Source organism: Pteropus alecto, unplaced genomic scaffold, assembly GCF_000325575.1.
Source record: "Pteropus alecto unplaced genomic scaffold, ASM32557v1 scaffold220, whole genome shotgun sequence".
Lineage (NCBI taxonomy): Eukaryota > Metazoa > Chordata > Mammalia > Chiroptera > Pteropodidae > Pteropus > Pteropus alecto.
The window spans coordinates 818,400-840,231 of NW_006430043.1; the positions used below are offsets into that span (position 1 = coordinate 818,400).

The 21,832-nt window shown below is 50.5% G+C and overlaps 1 protein-coding gene across 1 annotated transcript; it reads right to left on the reverse strand.

The window, feature by feature from the left end:
- Positions 1 to 16,671: 16,671 nt before the first annotated feature.
- HOXC12 (homeobox C12) lies at positions 16,672 to 18,343 on the reverse strand. Its single transcript, XM_006904507.2, has 2 exons — positions 17,673 to 18,343; positions 16,672 to 16,949 (listed from the first exon to the last, which is right to left on the reverse strand). Exons 1-2 carry the CDS (start codon positions 18,280 to 18,282, stop codon positions 16,711 to 16,713), a joined length of 849 nt encoding a protein of 282 aa, XP_006904569.1. The 5' UTR covers positions 18,283 to 18,343; the 3' UTR covers positions 16,672 to 16,710.
- Between the last annotated feature and the right edge of the window lie 3,489 nt (positions 18,344 to 21,832).

Below are 21,832 nucleotides of genomic sequence, written 5' to 3' on the forward strand. Positions count from 1 at the left end.
GAGGGGGTAATTGTATTTTTTTCTAGCTGCTGCTCTCTTTTTCCCCAGGATTGGATGAAGGAGGAGTGCTCTCACGTATGCGGGGGTCTGGCCTCCTCCTCATGATCAGCCAGGGGCTAGGGTGGGGATGAGGACCTCTTTCCCCACTGCGAGATTCCTCCAGAGATGTGAATCCTTCCTCCCAACTCTCAAGGGCTCTTACCCGGCCATCCCGCAGAGGGGCCAGTGCCTATTTGGAAGAGTTTGAAGAAGTCGATTCTTTTTTGGGGAGGACAGGGCTGGGTGTCAAGACTCCCTTTCCCCTTAGGAGAGACTCCTCAGAAGAGTATCTGAAGTTTCCGAAAGGTGAGGCAGCCCAGTAGCAAGTCCGTGTCCCAACTTCGTCTGGCTTGCTGTGCTGCTGGCGGCTAGGGACTCAGATTAGTCATAAATGAGTGGTAAGCAGTGCGCCAGCCGCCCAGCCGGTGCCTGGTGAAGTCTGGGAAAAACCTTCTCTAATGTTGTGTTAAATATTTAGTATGAGAGAGTGGCCCTGGGTGAATATTTCATGCCTGCCTTTATTGTCAATCAATGCACAGAAAGCTACAGCCACTGTGGATTTTTAAATCTCAAACCCCAAAGAAAAAGGTTGGAATGAGAGCCATATATCTTCTCTTGGGTTGGGGGCTCAGCCTCAGTTTGGAGGTTAAAAAGAAGCCTGGTGTCAGGGTCCAGGAAGGATATAGTGGCAGAGGGGATAGGTTTGAGTCTTCTATCTTTAAATGATTTGGGCGTTTTAGGGTGGGTGGCGGGGCCAAGCATAGGTCTCCAGAACAGACCAGCAAGGCGATGGAAGGGAGCTGAGTAACCTGGGTTGGCAGGGCAGGGCCAGGGGCCACTCCCAGCCCTGCTCCTGGGTGCTACAGCCAGGCCTTGGTGCCTCCTTCCTCTTCCTCAGCCTTACCCTGCCTTCCTCCACATCTGCCAGCCTTCTGGATGGCTGTGGCCCAAAAGGTGGACTCAGTGGTTCTGCTCTCCCTTGGCCATCCCTCTGGACAACACAAGACACATTTGGACAGCTAAAAATTACTTTATTGAAAGGTTCTGGACTGGGCCCAAGGGGCCAGGGGCCAGAGCAACTGCCATAAGTAGAGCAACCTTGGATCCAAGGAGGAGCTGCCAGGGCACGATTTGTTCAAGTAGGAGGGGAGGAACTGAAGCCCCCAAGGACTCAGCCCATAGTGCTCTCAGGGAAAGCCAGACATGACCCAAATCTTCTTTACACCCTAACTCATGGTTAAAATTTGGATTTGATTATCTTTGCAGACCAATGATGAGGTACTGAAGCCCCAAAACCAAATGTGGAAGACACAAAAAATGGTGCCTCATCCCCAGGTACAGCCTTCTAAATCCACTCCTTCTTAACCTTCCTGCCTCCCCAAATTTGATCTATCTTTAGAGCAATACCTGGAGTGAAGCTGCCTCTGCCATGGATCCCATTCTTGGGGTGGCTCTGTAATACCCAAGGATAGGCCTCTAGCACCCCTCTCCTCATTCATCCATCGCTGAGTGCTGCTTCCCAAGCCCTTCTTTCGACCTGACTAGATCCTAACTGAGGGCAAAGAGGAACTAGGCTGGGGCTTTGTTAAAGTGTGGGACTGCTCCGTCGGTAAGGGGCTAGGAGCTGCAAAAGAAAAATCTGTTGCTTTTTCTCTTTCCTCTACTTTTTTTTTTATAGAGTGAACTGGGGCCAGCGTTTTTAATTATAATAATGGAGAACTATGGACTATGGTTTTTATGGGGTTCATACTGACCTCATTAAACTTGAGTTTATAGGAGGCAAATGCTCCCCAAACAGAGATAGGAACCTACAAGAGGTGTGGATGAGGTACCACTATCCCTTGCAGAAGTGTGGATGAGGGCTCAGAATCTCAGGTCTGGCTTTCCCCACTTTCCCCCAGGGCCTTGCTTCCTTCCCCATCCTGGCCTCCAGGGCAATGTGGGGCCCAAGCCCCCAAAGTAAATTCTGCACAGTGGGGAGGGGGTGTGCTTCCTGTGAGCAGACAGCTGTGGGCCTGAGCACTTGAATTTGACCACCAAAGTTTATTCCAGGGCCACCATAAAAGTGAGCCAGGCAGCTGCTGCAAGGAGCTGCTGGCGGCTCCATTTTCTTGAAACAAAAAAGAAAGGCAAGAAAGAATGTCCAAGGAATTGATGTCCAGGAAACTCTAGGGTCTCCCAACAGAGGTTCTGAGAACTAATGTTATTCCCTTTAAAAGTAAGACACCAAGTTCCATTTTTTCCCCTCATTTTGGTCTGACTAGTAATTTTTCAACAACTTTAAAACATGTCAGCAACTGGAGGTTGCTGCTGGGGTTGAGAAGAGAAGACCCAGACTGATGGGGTTGGTGAGGCATTGACTGGCAAAAATGCCCATGTTGTGGGCTGCCCGCCTCCCTACCTGGCTCTAGGTCCAGGCCCCTCTGAAGCATAGACTGAGCTGCTTGCCCCAGACTGTACCCCAGTGCCTCCCCCAAAATGAGACCTATTTGTGGCCCTAAACCAGTTCCCAAAAGTCTGGCGAGCCCTACTTGCTGGGATGGAGGTAGCTTTCTGCCCCCTCATCTCATGGGTGCCTGTGGCCCCGTCACTATCCTGAAGTCCCAGCTTTCACCTGAAACACTCTTCCTCGACAGAGACATCCTGCCTGCTCCACAGCTCTTGGTGGCCTCAGTAAGCACCGCCTGCTTGCCTGGCTTCTAGCAGGCAGCTGTGGTCTGGGCAGCTGCTGTGGTACTCTGGCCAGGGCCACGGACAGACTCCAGAACGCTTCTCTTCCACACGTGGATACCAGAAATGGCTTCAGAAGAGGGCAGTATCTCCCAAATTCCAGCCTGGGAGACCCCAGCGCAGCATCCCCCACACAGCTATGGTTGTTTTGCAGCTTGACCACCTTCTCCTGCTGCTCTGGGCTCTACAGTAGATTGTGGTAGGGAATTCCTCTTTTCGTGCCTCTTTATAGAGAAAAGGCTTTAGGTTTCACCAAGAAAATTGTACTTCCAAGTCTAACGGAAGTTCTTCTGGAACTTCACTGGAGACAGAGGCAGAGCCTGCAGATATCTGGGGAGAAAACGTTCTTTTCTTTTCTACTCCAGGATACATACTTTTTTACTTTTAGCCTACAGTAGTTTCAAAAGAGAAGTTTTCCCTTAAAAGGGCTTTTTATCTGAGTTTTAAAAAATAAGTGCATGGACATCCTCAGCATTCGGAGGCTGGCTGGGCAAGCAAAGATGTGCCCTCATTAGAAATTGGCTTGCATCTTTCTGCACATATTTGTTTCTTAGAGCAATACCATTACATTTAACAATCCCTTTACTGTGCTTGGGGATTTTTAGTCCAGTGGTTTATCCTGTACCCATGGGACACTTCTCACCCCCAGCTCGAGAACTAGAAGGGGAGAGAACTGTCCGTTCTCGGTCTCCACCTATCCTCAGCCCTGACCATTGCCCCAAACCCAAAGCCCCAAATCAGGCCACCTAAGAAGACGGATGCTGCTCGGAGGATCCGTGGGCCCCTGGAATGGACAGGGGTAGGGAGAAGGGCAGCTCCTCCGCCCCCGACAGCCCCACCTACCTTCCTCAGCAGAAAGACTGTCCCAGGAGGCTAGCAACAAGACCCCATTTCTCCCTATAAAAGTCCCATTTTATGAGCTGGTTTCACTGTTCCCCTTCACCAAATGCTCTAAAATGAAGGAAATGTCTTAAAAGCAGTCTGGAAATAGAGCCGCTACCTTTGGACCTTGGTTTCCAAACCCAGTTGCAGCAGCAAAGAAAATGTTTTTTTCTGGGCAGAATTGCCTTGCTGGGCCACCCAGATCTCCCAGTTTCCTGCGGAGCTGAGGCCAGGTTGGCCTGGACGTCATTCCCCGGCTTTAGCGCCTACTTAGGCTCGGACCCAGTCTGCGCAGATCAAAGTGAGTTTGCCGCATTTTTATGAGATCAACTTCAGTGGCTCTTTACTTGTAATCAGACGCCTGGGTAGAAAATGCAAAAGGGAACAGCCTATCAATCCACAAAGGAAAAGCGGAGGGAGAGAAGAAAGAGAGAGAGAGACACCCATGGAGTGAAAATTTTCAGGTGACACATAGCAAGAAGATTCTGGTCATCAACAAAAAAAGACCCTTCGCCTGCAGCAAGGATGGTTTGCAGGTCTGTCTGTCCCAGCCTCCAGGCCCTGCCATCTGCCTGCACATTTCGCCCCATTTCCGGGAGACGGGAAGCCTGACTCGCCTGTGTTCTCAAGCTTGATGTGAAAGCTTCCACAGTGTGGACACACCACGTGGGGCGAGTGTGGCCGCCTGGATCCAGCAGGGAAGTCGCCTTCGGCTCACAATTTAAAAGTCTCGCTCATTTTTCTGCTTTCCTCTCTGTGGTCTCGGTGGTTCTCTCGTCACTACAGCTAGAAGTTCAGTTACAGGAAGATTCACCAGAGATTTATCGCCTGGCCCCAAACTTGGAGAGCTTCGTTGTCATAAACAGTCGTCTATTGTCTAGACTTTTATCTCCGGGTATGGATTGTGCATTATTGAGGCTCAGGAGACACGACCCAGCTCTGTGGGATATATGTGCAGCTGAGTGCTCGCTCCACCCCCCAAGGATTTCTGCGGGTAGGTTTAGGAGAGTGCACAAATTTGTGTGTGCGGGGCAGGTACACTTGAGTGTCCATGGGTAGAGACCCAAGACAGGGAATGTCTCTCTGTGCCTGGGAACATTCTGGTGCATGTACTTGTGTGTTGGGTGAGAATTTGTCACGGTGTGCTTTGTTCCTGGGGCATTTTAAGTGTTCCTGTCTGGGCTTTTGGGGTTTTATTAACCTGCATCCGCTCAGTCTGTTTATGCCCTTTCGAAGCAGATCATCTGGTGTTTTTCAATATTGGGGCCCATTGTATGTGTTTGCCATCTCTGAGGAAATGGGCTTGGGTGATACCTTTCCAGTCTTGCTCCCTCGGATTCCTTCACCTATCCCCAGTCGCACCTCAGCCTCTGCCTTCACCAGAGTGTCTGGCCTTGCCACACATCCTTCAAATCCCTAAGTCTCCCAAGCAGCTACCAATTTTCTGTCACCTACACGAAACACATTTTTTGCAGGATGAGTTCTGACTATCTCTGTCTTTCCCATACTAGGGGAAATGTCCCAGCTCATAAACACCCTCATTTCCTGGCGTTCTCCTTACCCAGACTGAGGGGGACATCAGAAAGGGCCTTCCCAGACAATTTTGACCTTTTAAAATACTCTCCACAGAACTCTAGATAATGCCAAAGAGGGCCTGCCACTTCCTCCCAGGGGCCTCCTGGCTGCAAATGTCCTCACCCTGGCCACTCCCTCAGCCCCTTGAGTCCTGGCAGTAAGATGTTTGCCCAGATTAAATGTCTGTGGGAGAGACAATTATTGCCTCAGATCTCAGGGTCAGATGTTATTTTTTAAAGCCAGCATACTTTAACACCAGAAGAAATAATCATATTCTCCTCCCCTTTTGTTTTTCATTATCAGAACAGAGTGAGAGGCTCCGGGCACTGAGGCCTAGGAACTCCACTGACCACCCCTACCGCTCCTGGCTGTCCCAACCTGGGCCACAGGCCCCACTTCAGTTCCCTAATAGTCCTTAGGCACCCCCAACTAGGTAGGTAAGGTAGGAGGAGACTGATCTCAGAGGCTGGTTTTCCAGTTGAGAAGGGTGGAGGGGACAACAATTAGGGGTTTGTGGAGCATAAGATTTAACCAGAAGCCCCCTCCATTGCTTTCTGGGTGTCCCTCCCTTCCCCTGCCATTAGAATACCCATTTTAGAAGAAATGGTTAGGCCTAAAAAGGGTCCATGGGCGCAGAGCACGAGAAAACAAACTGAGGTCCAGGAAAAAAGGAGGGGAGCCCCTCACAGTCCTCCCAAGCCATATTCATATCCTCTTAGCCCCCTCTAACTCTATCTCTATCTCGATCTCTATCTCGATCTCTATCTCGATCTCTATCTCGATCTCTATCTCTATCTCTATCTCTATCTCTATCTCTATCTCGATCTCTATCTCTATCTCTCTATCTCTGTCTCTCTCTATCTCATCTCTACTACGACGTTGGAAGGAAAGGATCAAGGATTCCACTTCAGGTTCTTTTCTCCCGTCGCCTCCTTCTTGGACTGAGCCTTTCCGTTGCCCAGCAGCCCGGGCGCTGCCGCCGCTCCGGAACTCACTTTCCCTCCGGCGGGACGGCTGTGGCGTCGCCTAACTCTGTCTCCCTGTCTCTGTCTCTCCCTGCCTCTCCCTCCCCTCTCAACCCCAAAAATATCTAATATCCTTGTTACTCCGCACCCAAGGCCTGGGCTGAGCGGGCTCAGAGCTGGGGCAGCCGGGATCACGCCGGCAGCGCCGGGTCTTTGCGCGCGTGCTCTTCGCTCTCAGCCTCACCCGCAGCCGGTTTCTTTGCTAGCTGCCGGCTTAAAACGCTTCTCTATCGCCTTCCTGCTTCTCACCCTTTTTCTTTGCCTCTGGATCTGAGAAATAAATTCAAGTCTCCTATCTCATCACCCCCCACCAAACACCCACACACACACACACACACACACACACACACACACACACACACACTCGTTCTGCCTCACTTCTCCTTACCGAGTGTAACGTCTTGTTTTCGGAAGGAAATCTTAATAGATATTTAAGCTGTAAATGAACTTTTCTTTGTGACGGCTAATTTTCTGTCCAGTTCTTAACGATCTGCTCCTCTTCGTGGTGGAAAGGAACGGATTTAGAAGTCGGCAGTAGGGGAGGGAGGGGTGGAGAGAGACGAGCCCAGAGTTACAGACAGTGGAGAGAGATACCAAGGACTGAGAGATACAGAGAGGAAAAGAGGCGATGGGGTGAGGAGAGGAGGGAGAGAGGGAGGAAATAAGGGAAGGAGGGAGGGAGGGAGGGAGGGAGGGGTCCCCAGCTGGCGGGAGCAGAGCCTGAGAGAGAAAAGGAGAGAAAAGTTTCCCGTAGTCTTCATTAGTTGGCTTCTCTGTCCGCTGCTTCCCCCAACCGACTGAGAGAGATCACCTCCAATAAAGGAAAGTGGGGGGGGTGTCTTTTTTTTTTTTTTAAGACCCCAAAGAGTTCAGTGTTTACAGACCAGAAATGCCACGGCCACGTCCTGGCAGAAAGAAAGACTGAAATGGAGGACCCGACGCCTTCCTTATAAGGTACCATGCTAACTTGACCTTCACTTTGTCATGGCGCCCTCCGCCCACCCAGACTGCTTTAGGCAGCCAGGCAGAGCGAGAGCCGCGGCGGACCCTGGCCTCTGCCTCCCTCCTTTCTTTCTTTATCTTTCATAACCCTCTTTTCCTTTTTTTATTCCCCTCCTTTTTCCTTCTGTCTTTTATTTCCTTTTTTTCCTACCTTCCCTTTTTATTTCCTTCCTCTCCGCCCCCAACTACCCCCTTCATCTTCCTACTTCTTTTCTTTCACTCATTCCTTTTGCTCTTGCCTGCCGGTTTCACGGTTTCCCTGGATTCTCTCTTGCCTGGCTCACTGTAGCATTCTGTCTGTCTGTCTCTGTCTCTCTCTGTCTCTCTGTCTGTCTGTCTCTGTCTCTCTGTGTCTCTCTGTCTCTGTCTCTCTGTCTCTCTGTCTCTCTGTCTCTCTCTCTCTCTCACACACACACATCACTCACCCTTTCCGCAGACCTCTCCTTCTCTCTCTCTAGTCCCCCACCCAGCTTTCTGGTCTTCTGAATCCCAGAAACAAAAAATATATATTTTTTAATTCTTTCCCCACCCTCACCCGAATTGATCCATAGCTATAGGATGGCTCCCCCCACCCCAGGTGTCCATGAGGAAGAGGGTCCAGGAAAGAAGGCCAATTGGGATCACAAGGGGCTTCACTCTGGGCTCAGTGCCCAGTTGGGGACAACAATGAACTTGGTTTTGATAAGACCCTGTTTTCCTCTCACTGGCCTCCCCTGCCAAGTCTCTGTGACTCTAGTGGTTTTGAACTGAGGGTGAAGCCCTTGATTGTGGGGGACATGAGGACAGCAGAAACCACTGCTCTTGAGATTAAAGGGGAGATTTAAGTATCAAATTGTTGTTTGCCCTTCTCTGAGCTCTCAGCTCCTAAAATCCTAGAGGTTTCTCTTAAGACATTTGGGGAGGGAATTTAAAGAATTAAAGATTTCAGCAGATTCACACATGCATAAAAATAGGAAAGAGAAGACTATTGGGGCCTCTCTACCTTGCCTCTTGCTGCTCCCAGTCTCCAGTAGAGCTTCCCACATGAACTCTAATCATATCTTGTGAGGCTATAAAATAAATGATATTATCAACACCCTAACAATTGTCTATTGTTTGCTTACTTGTGATAATTACAATACTAGATGTGGCACTTCTATGCAAATAAAGTAAAGGCAAGCAAATATCCTAGAAAATGAAACTGGATCACCAAAGCCTTCAAAACCTTTTATCCCTTCTTGAGGATGTTCCAGAATCTGTAAGCTCCTGCCTAAGATCTCCTTGGTCTAGGAATAGCCATCTTGTAGGGTATAGGGTGATATTGGGAGACCCTACCACCTTTTCTTTTATATCTCATACACCCTCCTCCTTCTCTGCACAGATACCAGAGGGAATCAGACAATAAAAGGGAAATGCTTTCTCTCTCTCTCTCCCCCTACAATTATCCGGATAATTGCATGAATTCTTCCTTGAATGCTGCAAATTGCAGCAGGGTGCAGGGGACAGGATTCCAAATGCAGAAAGCTGAGAGCCCTGCCTTCTTACATTCCCAGACTTTATAGTTCTGTCTAGTGTTACATTGTTTCTTCAGGCAAAGATCTTTGTTCACTTTCAGTCATATTTCTCCCTTCCCCCTCCTTTCTTCCTCCCCACCCATTTTGGTCCCTTTAAAGGAGACTCTGATCATCTTCTGCTTTTAATAGATGACTATAAAAATAAAATTAATTCCCCGCTGCCCTTTAATATCCATATCTCTCTGTTAAGTATGAGCATTGGTGAAAATAAACAGAATTAAGTGCTGCGACCCAAACCAGCAATTACATCCAAGTTATTTTTTTCTCTCCCACTGGGTCTGGCTTATCTAGGGATATTCACTCTGCTGCCGGTCTGGCTTATCTAGGGATGTTCATTCTGCCGTCAGATAACCAAGGGGTATTTGTAATTTTTTTTTTTACAAGCTCACTGGGTCCTGAGTCAGCACCAGTCTGGTAGAAAAAGCAACCATGAAGCCAGAGAGAGAGCCACAGGAAGGAAGCGAGCACCATATCAGACAGAGATGAAAAGAAACCACTCGCAGAAATGCAGAGAAAGGAGGAGGCGGCAGGTCCCCCAGAGGGCAAGACAGTCAGAGACAGAGGTTTATGGACTTTTATTTAAAGGAAAAATTTTAATTTGAGACTTGATGAAGAAAAGGAACATTTCTGGGAAGGGAAGAAGAGAGGGAATTACCCTAGTCACAGCAGAACACCCCAGAAGGGGAGAATGCTGGATGCTGGATAAACCCAAGTGGGTGCCCCAAACAGCCCACCAGTCAGTTGCTGCCCTACGGACTGCTGAGCTGGGGCCTCAAAGCCCCCCCTCGCGGCCACCAGGGCTTCCTAGCTCTCCTTATCATCTTCATCTTTATGACAAGACTTGTTAACAAGACCAGCAAGCTGGCCACGTACATCTATCTAAGCCGCTCATGCTCAGCTAAGCAGCGGCCGGCGTGGCACTAATTAATTGATTCCTTTGGACAGTAAAATATGGCCACATCTACATGGAACCCATCAACTCATAAACAATATCTCTGCTGGATGTGAGTGCATTGTCTCTCAAAGATTTTTCCATAGACATGTGTCATGCAGTCCTGGGTTTTTAGCTGCTAAAGAAAGACCTAAGTGGGACTAATTTTTAAGAAGCCAAAACAGTTAGCTCAGTGTCAAGAAATGCTTTAAGTTACTACTATCCGAGTGGGTTTTGTTGAAAAAAGCTTGGATTATAAGATACCCTTTTTCTACTGCTTGTGTAGACCCGGCCAACAAGGTTAAGGATGGGAACCGGAGCAGAGAAGCTGGGTAGGCCAAAATGCTCTCCCGGGTTGGCTGGGAAGGAGTAGGGCTGCTCCGGGATTTGAGAGGAACATAGAATATGAGGTCTAGCATTTGCTTCATGCTGCTCTCTAGACTCAAGATTTAAAGATAAAAACTTTAAAATTTAAACAAGCCTTTACTTTTAGGAGCTCTCAAGTGCCCAGCACACACCCAGAACCTGTCTGTAGCTCAACCTGCCTGTTATACATCTCACTAGGCCATTGCATTCTCCTCCTTCCCTCCTTCCTTAACTGGCAGCCTAGAGTAAGTCTATAATATATTTATATTAGATCTAGAAGAACACGTCCTGAGACATAGGGTGTAACCTAATTATATAATGCTAATTTCATACATTCGTGATTATGTAGATTCTGCTGCTCTAAATATAGACCTTGACTTCAAACAAGAGATGCAACAGGGAAATAGAGATAGGAGACCATTTATATAAATAATCCATGTAGACATAGAAAGGGTTTTGAAAAACCAGAAATAATAGAAATACAGAAGGACAGAAGATGCTAGTCGATAGAGATTGTCATTGCTAATGCTTGAGCTTCCTCCAGCTACTATTTAAGTTTGCAAGAGAAATGTGTCTTATAAATACAATAATATGTAAACTCAAAGAATGTACTTCAATTGTATTTGGTACACACATTTGTTAAGCAAACAACATATTTTTCATACACTGGGTAGATTTGTATTTTGTGTATATATAATAATGTAATGCATTTTTAATGCAGTTTTTATTATGGACATATTAATATCTGGATGCATTTTCTATGCACTGATTTTATATGCCTTGTGGAATGTAAACACCCATGTAGCTAAATAGATGCAAGACTGTAATTCTCTGTGTAGGATATATGTAAGTGTACTGTCTATATATGTAAATGAATTTTTACATGTGGTGGATATACATGCTTTATGTAATCTTTTTTCTAGGAGGTTGCTCTTCTATACAATAGATAGAAATGCTTCTGTATGTATATTTTCTAGAGGAATATATTTTTCATGCCCAGAATGTACATGTAATATAGATATCTGTGCATTTTAGACTGTTTCAATATATTGGTTATGTTGGCAGCATGGCTAAGTGTGCATTTTATGGAACATCTTTTTCCGGCTCAATATGTGGACAATGCATCTTTTACAGGGAGCTTTCTTAGCAACAACTGTCAGTGAGTCACATCCACGCAGACCTGTCCTTGAAGGAAGTTCTCCACTCTGCATCAAGGAAACTGACAAAGTGGAGGCTGGTCTCCAGTCCTCAGCAAGTGGCTTTGGCTCAGAGAGGAGAAATCATTCACAGGCAACCGGCTATTTACACTGGCTAAAGATCCGGCTGTGTTTGGTTTCTTCTAAACTCAATTTCTTGGCTCCTGTGCCAGGCTCCTACCGGCGGCAAAGGCTTTAGGAGCCTCGGGGCAGAGCCGCTGGCTGCAAGAGGGGCGGCGGGAGGGCGGGCGGCGGCTGTGGAGACACTGCGTGCCCAGCAGAGGGAGGGCACTTAGGAGAAAGGCCTGGTTCCCACAGTCCAGCAGCGCCTCAGACTCAGACTGTTCTTCGAAGTCTCCCACAAACTCACGGGGCTTTCCCCAGGCCTGGAGTGCTCAGGGGCGAACGGCTGAGCAGGTCCCTTTCTCCGCAGCCACCACGGCTCCGGCCAGCAGGGGTCATCCCCTCTCTGGCGGGGCCCCGGCGACCTCGGGCGGCGACCAAGAGCTGCCTGCGCTGTGGGTCTGCAGGTCAGAAGGAGCTGGGAGGCATGCTGGCTGTCCTTGTCCCCGGACCTTGGAGCAGACCGGAGCCGGGGCCGTGCCGGGCGAGGAATTGGACCGAAGTCTCGGAGTCCTCGCCACCAGGCCAGGGGCGAGCGGCCCAGGCGTCCGCACCATACCCCGCGGCCGACGCGCCTTTGTCTCCCCGCCTCTCCTAAGCAGCTAGCGCGAGCGCCGCGCCGGCTGCAGCGGTGCGGGACGTCCAGGGTCGGCGGGCGTCTGGCGCACGCTTCGCTGCGGAAAACCGACAACTCGGTCTTGACTGAGACAGACATGGAAGAGCGACCGCTCCAGCCTAAGGCTCTGGCATATGCGGGGCTGCAGGATCCGGGGCCTGCAACCCACCTCGCGCCGAATTACACCGGAATCTTCGGCGCCTTCATGTGCCCGCCACGCAGAGAGGGTTGGGGACTCCGGGGTGCGTTTCGCGCGCAGGCTCGGGGCCTAAGAACGGCTCTTACTTTCCCGGTAATGGCGGGGAGGATGGGCGGGGACTCCGGCCTGTCCGGAACCCAAGGTCCTGGGGATTTGCTTTGTTCGCAGATCGGGGTCGGCAGTCCCTGCTCTTGCTCTGGGTCTGAGCCATCGATCGCACCCGGTTTCCGGCTGCATTAGCATCCACAGAACCCGGGCTGCAGGGCCAATCTCGCGCCCGCTGCATAGTGGTTTTAAATACTCTAGCTGCGTTTATGCAGGTCAGAGTGGAGTAGAACTGGGTGAATATCAGGGCCAAATACACAGTTCATTTGGAAGCTTACAAATACACAACAGCAGAATTATTTTCTACCTGAATCGTCCAGATAACACCCTTTTTCTTGATCCTCAAGATCCAGTTACAGACCCAGGTTGCTTTGTCTTAAAGTCGGTGGAGTAAATTGTAGTTTAGGGGACTTAACCAGACATAGTTGCAAAATAGATGAAATCTTTGCTCAGATCCAGAGCTCAGCCATGCCTTAAGTATTTTGGGTTGTAGCTCAACCATGAGCTTCTTTTTGGCCGGGAGACCCAAGGATTTGTTTTTTTCAGCCATTGGGAGGAGGTTATAGTGTCTTTCCTTCTGTGACAGCTCCCCCAGTTATTGAGTCTCAGGGCTTGTGTAGACACCACCCAACAAGGTAATTTCTCTCAGACTTGCAGTGTATCTGGGAATAAGTCAAGGGAATAAATTAAGGGCCAGCTACTCCTGACCTCCCTAAAGTTCTTCCTTCCTTTTTAGACAGAAATGCCTTTACTGTTAACTCTTCCTGTATAGATGCGTCTTAAGAAGAGGATAGTCACTTGCCTAGTAGATTCATTGTTATTCACACTCTACCCCTCCCCTTTATTCAGACCAAGGAGAAGCCACCCATTCCCTCTCTGAGCTCATGGCTGCCAGAAAGTATCCAGTTTCCAGCCTCATTCACACTCTGTGGGGACATTGTATGAATACCTCCAAAGCTTGGGATTGCCTTTTTGCCCGAACCCCTCATCTACACAAGACAGCTGGGGATTGCAGGGTAAAAGGAAAACGAGGTTTGGTTTATATTTCCTGGTTTTTCTAGTTGCAGGAGTAAAGAAAGAAAGAAAATTTTCAGAGCAGGAGGCGTGGCTTGAAGCCTGGGCTCAGCAGTTGTGGGGGGCGGGGGGGGGCGCTGCTATTCCAGAGCAGGCACAGGAGGGTGGAGGGAGAATTTGGAGGAGACGCCATGATTGGAGCAAGGCTGTGAGAAAGAGAAACTGGGACCAGAGGCCCAAGGGTAGAGGCAGAGGGAGGGCATCCAGTCCAGAAGGAAGGATTGAGGTGGAGATGCGGAGGGCTCATGGGCTCAGCTGGAACTGAGACTCTGGCCTAGATCTAGACCTTTTTCCGGCATAGCCCAGAGCAGGTCAGTGGCTAAAGGAAATGGAGCCTATTTCATCAGCTTCAAGTGTTTTTTTAATACCCTACCTAGTCTCGTGCAGTGCATACCAGAGGGAAGCCATAAGGTTAGGACCATGGGGTTGAAGTGTAGACCCACCAACACCTGCCCCATATCCTAGGGCACTCTTATCATCCCAGCTCCTACTTGCTACCGCCATTAACCTGGCTTTGTTTCATGGAGATCCTGCAGCTCAGACTTCCTTTTTCTGGCCCTGAAGCTAGTTCTAGTCTCTTCCAGGCTATCTACATTATTTTTACAGCCCCGCAATTTCCCAAATATTCCTCCCTCCCCAAGCTACTGCCCCCCAATTTTCTCTCTTCTAGTAAATGCATAGGACTGGAGATGACAGCTCATCAACAGATCTTAGTTGCTCATATTTTTTGTTGCCCCTGCAACTGCTCTTCCTTTATTATTATACTTTTATCGCTTTTATTATTCACCTGAGCTGGAGAAAATAAAGTGGGAAACAGCTAGGAGGCTGGGGTCCCATTCTTTTTGGGCAGAGGAGACAATGTATGGAAACTCAGTTAAATATTTTTTTTTTCAAAAAAAAATCACATCATCATACAGTCATGTTTTAATTCTTATTATTAATATTAATATAATGAAGCAACTCTGTACAAGGACTATATAAAGGAGAAAACGTGCTAAGGACAAACATTTGAATAGGAGGGCACACTACAGAGAGCTAGGAATGAAGGAAGGAGAGGGCATCTACCCAAAGGAACTACACAAGGTACTAGCAATAGACACAGAGAACAGGACATAGATTGACAGAGAAGTTCACAGAAGTCAAGTTTAAAGCGACAGGAAGAGAATATTGCATATCTTTGTCTCCCCACCCCTTTTGGAGTATTCTGGTCTATCTTCTCTATTAGGCTATAGGAATCAAGCTGGAATGGTAGAGCTGGAATTCAGCACCCCAGAGCCCAAGGGGTCACAGGAGGGGCTGCATGAAGGGGTACATGGGCGACCAGGCAAAAGGGAAAGTATCTCATACCTGGGTCAGCCCACAGGGAAACATGTAGATAGCCGGAATGGTGATGATTTCTGCAAACTTGTATATAAGTAAAACAAGTTTATATGGGTGGGGAAGTGTGTGTCAGGTGACCAGTGGGGGTTGGGGGCATGTGATTGTATAGCCACTCTGCAGGGCTGTATTTGGGGATATGAGGCTGCCTGCTTTTAAGTACGGTCAGGAGAGTGGGGTGGGCCCAGTGATATACTGAGCTCAGCTGTGCCTATGTGTTTGCCTGTGCCTCTGCACAATCCTATACAGGGACTTGAAGCTGTGTGCTGGTGAGAGAGTGGGGAACTCTGGATTGACTTTCAAGAGTGTGTTATGGGAGACTCACCCTAGGTGGGAAAAATTCCAAGCTAGCAGGTTGGTTTCACACTTTCTAGGCTGGGCTTAACTCCCATCAGTCCCTTGTTCCTGGCAACAGTGAGTTAGCAGATGGGAGTTTGGGAGACTCTCACCAAGAGGGATAAAAATGAAATGTGGGAAGGCAGGTGAGCTGTTTCGCTGCTTCTCTCTCCTAAGCCAGCCTAGGATCTTTTGGGCTGGGGCTGGGGCCTGAAGGGGGCTGTGAATAAAAGGTCCTCCACTGGAGAAGCCACTCTTTGGCCTCCAACTGGTTCTAGGGATGTGCTCCTCTCTGTGCTCTGGTCCACAAGTAATCAGTGGCTCTAGGCCTGGGAGGCAGAGGCAGTGGATCCTGAGACAAAGGGCAACGTTGGGAAGTGGGGGTGGGTAAAAGACAGAAAGAATTGGGCGGGGGGCTGTAGCACCCCCTCCTTCATTGTCACCAGCCTGGGAAACCCGGGGTGAGCTGGGGCCTCTGTGGCTGGTAGCCTCTTTAGAGGCGGATTCTCCTCCCGCCTCGTAAATTATGCCAGTCCAGCCTCCAGCGGCCGTGACCATGAACGCCAGCGGGGATGGGAGAATCAGTGGTAGCAGCTCTGGCTGCCAGAAACTCTCCCTGCCAATCAATGCCACACTTCATAGCCCCTTTCACAGCCTCTTGGGCTTCCCGAAGGGCCAGGTGGGGGTCCCTGGAGTGGCTACTGAATAGGAGGCTACCTCTGCTCAGCTCTCAATTCCCCGCTTGTGGCTTCCGGTTCGCAGCTGCCCGGGAGGCAGGAAGAGTGGACGGCAGCACACCTGTGAGCAACTGGGCTGACAGAGGGCTCGGGAGAGGGCTGGGGACCAAGAAAAGGTTCCGGCAGCCTGCCCTAGAGGGAACATAAGGCTGATGATCACCTTGTCTGATGCCGGGTCTACCAAACGTCCATGCCTCCACCTGCTCTGCCGTCCTTGCCTGGAGAATGCAGACCCCTTGGACTTGGGCATTGTTGATCATTCTATTCTCCCAAACCACATTTTTGTTTTCTAGGTTCCCCCACTTCCTTCTCCTTGCCCAGAGATACCTTGACCCCCTTTGCTCTCTCTGGCAATCTTCAAGTCTCACTCCTTCCTCTCAGTGCCTCCTAACCTCAACAACAGTGAGTTTTAGGAACCTTGGTTCCACCGTTCCTACCCTCGCCTACTACTGCAGGCAGACAGACTTAAGACCATGGAAGGAAAGTGGTGGGAGGGGGTGCCTGAGTCACCTTTCCTCCAGATCCTCAGCTGGAGGCCCAATGCCCAAGTCCTACCTCAAACCAGCCTCTCCCCAGCACCTCAGCCTTCCCTGCTCCAACTCATAGCCTGCAGCGGTGGGCTTCTTCTCTCCCTGGCTGGGTTCTTCCTTTCTCTCTGGGACCTGGCAGGGCCTGCTGGGGACGTGTAGGAGGGAACCACGAACAAAACAGACAAGAGGATGTCCAGGGAGAGCCTGCCAGAGATGCCTGGCATTCTAAGCGGGGAATGTGTCCCAGGCAGCTCCCCCTCTTGCTCTCTGCCAGAGACAGGCTCAGTCTGGGGCTGATGCCCATGTCTTGCCCCTTAAAAGAAAGAAAGAGCTTGCTCCCTCAACAGAAGTCTTTTCTTTTTCATTCTCCGGTTCTGAAACCAGATCTTGACCTGCTGGTCACTAAGATTCAAGCGGTCTGAGAGTTCCCTCCGGCGCTGCCGTGTGATGAACTCGTTCACCAGAAACTCGCCCTCTAGCTCCGCCAGCTGCAACTTCGAATAGGGCTTGCGCTTCTTCCGTGAGCGGCTGTGGATCGGGTACCAGGGCGTGCCTGGGTGGAGACGAATCAGCAAGGTTGACCAGAGGACCAAGAGGTGACAAGCTCAGTGTCCTCAGTCCTTCCCCAGCCCCTTTCACCTTGGTCTAATGCCCCCACCCCAAGCCCTTCCTCTCCTGTCTCCTCTCTTTTATACAGAACTTATAACTCTCCATCTCTCCATCTTCATCATTCTCTTTTTTCTCTTCCACTTCTTGCCTTCTCATCCCTTCTGAACTCCTACTTCAGTATCCCTGACCCTTCTATGTTCCAATCCCCTTACTTCTCCCCAAACCATTTCTTCTCCAGGAATCCTGGCCCCTTCCTCTCAAGAGAGAGTGGTGAGAGTAAACTCTGTCCACTGGCTTTTCTTAAAAAAAAAAAATGTAGGTAATGAGGGCCTGTAGGAAGGGGGAGGGCGAGCCCTGGGAGAGAAGGAACCAAGCTCTGGGTCTCCACCCCTCCACTCCCCAGGGGATGTCTGCCTCAGGTCCCCCTTCTCTGGAGCTCCCTGCTCCCTCCAGCCACAGGCTGAGGAAAAAAGGGATCTCTCCAGTTCTTTTATGGGGATATTTACATGTTTATGGGGCTCCCCCTCACCCCACACTTCTTTTTAAAAGAGGCGCTCCCTCGCCACACTTTCTGTCACTCCAGGTGGCCCTAGCTCAGTCCTACCTTGCCTGCCCTGGTAAGTTGTTCCGCCCAGAGGAAGCCTCATGAGTGGGCCGGGGTGCTTACCGCTGGCTGAGAGCCCGCCGCCAGGATTTAAAGGCGATACCAAGCTGCTGGGGTCGCCCGCGCCGGCGCTCTTGTTGCCCTCGTTGAGCAGGGACGAACTGGAGTCGGATTCCAGCGACTGGCACGAGGGCGGATCGTGTGGAGGTCCCGCGCCACCGTCGCCACCGCCGCCGCCTGTCGCGTAGTCGTACTTGAACCCGAGCGCAGGCGGTCCCGACGGCTCCAGCGGCAGCAGCGCTGCCCCGGGCGCGACTCCCGGGCCCGGGTCACGCCCGCGCTCCTCACGCTTCAGGCCCCCGCCGCCGCCCTCGGCGCACGGCTCGCGGTAGTAACCCTTGCTGTCCTCCACGCGCGCCAGCTCGCACGTGCGGCCAAAGGGCGGGTTGAGCGATACCGGGCTGCCGAGATAGGGCTGCGGGTAGCCATTGCACGGCTCCGCCGACGGCCAGGGCAGCGAGCACACGTTGTCGCGGCGCGGGTAGGACAGCGAAGGCAGCCCGGGCAGCTGCGCCCCAGACGCACGGAAGTTGGGGAAGTAGAAGGTGTCTCCCGTGTGGATGTTGACCAGCGGCCCCACAAACCCGGGATTCAGGAGATTATGCTCGCCCATTTCCGCGGGGCCCGACCGGCAGCTTCTACTTTATTGCTATCTGACATTAAACATAGTTAAACCTGCACTGGCCACTCATTGGCCATCCAGCTCACGTGGGCGCCGCCGCCAGGGGGATGGGTGGGGACAGTGAATCCCCCAACCCCGCACCAAGTCTAACTTCCCCCATCTCCAATCTGGGGGGTGGGGTGGGACGCAAGGGCAGATTTATTCACCTGCTTCTGCTTTTTGGAAAAAAAAAAAAATCATATAAAACCTAAGGCAGAAAGTGAGGCAATCGCCTGACACGGGACAAGAGGGAAAAAGCCACACCAAAAATAGACGCACGTACACACTTCTGCACCCTGCACCCCGCACTCCCCAGATGTATTATCTTCTTGCCAACGACTGGCCAAGCACAACCCGTCCCTCTTTAATTAGCTCCTCTAATAACTAAAACCGTTGGGATTTACAATATCTCTCCAATAAATTACATTAGATATTGTGTCATATAAAGTTTACTGGCTGTTTAAGGAGACGAATGAGCCCTTTGGCTCGGGGTTTATTTACAGTAGAGGCAAAGTGGGGGTAAGGGCAGGTTTTCCTGCCGCTCTCTCTCCCAGCCCTGTGGCTGCTGTGCTCTTCTTCCTCAGCTCTTTCGCCCCCAAGAATTTGGGAAGACGTTTGGGGCCCTCTCCTTCAGGAAGAAATGGAGGAGAATTATTAATGCGGGTCTCCCAAGCCAAGTCGAAAGCCGCCCCAGCCTCACACCTCCACTCAACTGATAGAGAAGGAATGGATGCAGAAGGAGTCAGAAGAAGCAAAAAAAAGCAGGCGCCCAGCTGGATGTGGATCTGCCTATCTGCTCTTGAAATTCTGGGGTCTTGAACTACTTTTTTCTCTGACTCTGGTTCAGAAGGGCTTCTGGGGTTTCTCCCAGAGTCTTTGCAGCAAGAGTCTCTTGGTTTACCTGGGAGGCTCCTTATTTCTACTGGGGAGAAAGCACAGGCATCCCTGAACCCACCCAGCCTGCCGCTGGGGCCATCAGATAGCAGCAATGAGGCCAGTAAGTGTGCTGGGAGTGAGGGAAAGAACTCTAGAGAATTACTTTGTTTGGGGGCTTAAAATTATATTTATGGTGCTAACCTCAGACGCTCTTTTCAGAAAAGGCTTAGGACACAATGCTGGTCATTGGTGAGATTCATCAACGTCTGGAAACCACAATCCAAACTCAACTAAGTCCACAGGACACAGTCAAGTGGATTAAAATGAGAAACAAAACAAAACCTTCAAAACTAGGTGTATTCTACTGGAGTCTAGTAGACAAAATATTCTGATCTCTATGTGATTATTTTGGGCTCCTATCCAATGCACAGCTTTAAGTAATACAAGGTGAGATAAATAGTTTAGAAAACGTCTAAATATGAAAAAACACCAGAAGATTTAGAGAAAATTAGGCTGAGAAAGTCCAAGAGAATATGGGAAAAAGAAACCCCTGTAGGTGAAAGTTAAATGTCTGAACATGAGACAAAGCAGACAGAAGCAAAAAATTCTCTTCTCCCCCTTTTCTCTCTCTTCTCTGCAGGACCCAGCAGAGAGAAACGCAGATTCTTTGAATTCCACAGCTCCCAGCAGCGATTTCATATCCCAAACCATAGCTGCTCACTCGGACAGAAATGTGTCCACGGGGTCGTTGCCCTGCCCAGCGCAGCTCTCAGCTAGGTGCCTGCCCCTCGACCTGCTTCCCCTTCCCTACCCTGGCCCTCCAGGCTGCTGGGCCATGTCCCCACTCCCACCGGAACCGAGGCCAAGGGGTGAGATGCTAGCCCTGATTGTTCAGTCATCCCAATCAGAACCGCGAGAGCCAGGGAGCCAAGAAACGGGCAGGACACCGCCTGCACTGGCCCTTTTGTGCCTAATTGATTAAGGGGCTGCATGGCTGCAGAGAGGAGCATCCCTCATCTGCAAATCCCACGTCACAGCACCTCCATCTTATTTATGTCCCCTTTTCAAGATATATTAAGGACCGCCACTGAAATTTTAATTTTTAAAAATTTATTTGGGGGTAATTTGGGTTATAAAGCTAAACAGAGTGTGACTTTAATATTGTCGCTGTCTTCAATCAGAACACTGCGCTGGCGGCGAGGTCTGCAGGCCTCCAGGCCTCCGCGTTTAGCCGCTATTGTTGGCGTAAGAAGCTTCGCTGAGTAATCACTAGTTCTTGTGGGTTGGAGACTTCTTCCCCTTCTCTTTTTCCTTCCAGTCTCCTAGGGGGAGAGGACCCCAGGGGAAGGTCTCAGCCTCTTCCCATTCCTCCCTAGTTCGAAAATTTCATGCGCAGAGCTCTGCTCGCGGCCCTTCGGCCAGGCGGCGGAGCACACAGAGCAGCGGCCACAGAGCGAAAGATGCAACGCTGGGGAAATGAGGACGGAGTGAGGGCTTCCTTCAATCCCAGTTTCTCCTAGTCCTATTTGGCACCATCAAAAAAAAAAAAAAAAAAAAAAAGCGGCCATTTCCCCAACACTGTAGGCACTTGCACACATATAAACCCCTCTTCCTTCCCTGCAGCCGACCCTGAATCCTCGGGAGAACTGCCGAGAACCTCAGCAAAATTTGCATCCCCGGTGTCCTGTTCCTCAGGCCCAGTGTGAATCTAGGAGTTTTCAGGTCCCCGGCGAGGACCCAGGAAATCTAAGCGCCCAACCTCCCCTTGTACCACTGCGGTTCTGTCCTCCTGTGAGGCACCCGCCGCGCACGCAGCTCAGGCTCCCCTTCCATAACCGGGCTCGGACAAACAGGCCCCCGAGCGCCGCTCTTATCCTGGGTCCCCGGGACCGGCGGGAGACTCGGGTGCGAAGCTTCAAATCTAAATCCAGCGTTGGCAAGAGTTGCTTGCCAGGAGCCTACTGGGGTCGGATACGGAGACTGGGAAGGACTAGCGTCCAAAGCGATGGACGACGGAATCTAGCTGGGTTTAATCCGTTCGCACCTTTCAGCTCCCAAACAAAACTCTAATTGGCCAGGAACTCGGGTTCCGAAACCGCGGAGCGATCTGTACTTCCACTCTCCCGCGTATTAATCAAATCACAAGATTAGAGGAGGTGGCCCGCTTGCTGGCATCTGGGCCACCGGCTCCTGCTGCAGCTGGCTAGGCTCAACCATGCCCCCTCATTAACGCAGAGGTTAATCAAAACTGAAGGCCAGGATGTGGCCCAAGGATTTCCTTGAAGACCCATTGCAGCTCTCATACTTCCGTGCATGCAGCAGCAGGATGCCACCACCGCCTCTCCCGTGCCTTCTCTGCTGAGCCTCCAACCCTCCCTCATCCTCAGGGCATCTCGTGGGGCTTCGAGTCCCCGCCACCGCCTAGCCAGGCGGAAGGGATTAATTATAATATTTACACTGGCTCTGGTGGTAGGGGCAAAGTGGCTGCGGGAGACAGGCCGCCGCGGAGCGGCTGTGAGTGGCTGTGTTTGGACTTCCCTGTCAACTCGAAGTCAGAATTATTCGGTGCGATACTGCCTTCTCCCCTGTCAATCGAGAAGCCGCAGTGGCCCAGTTCAAGGTCACT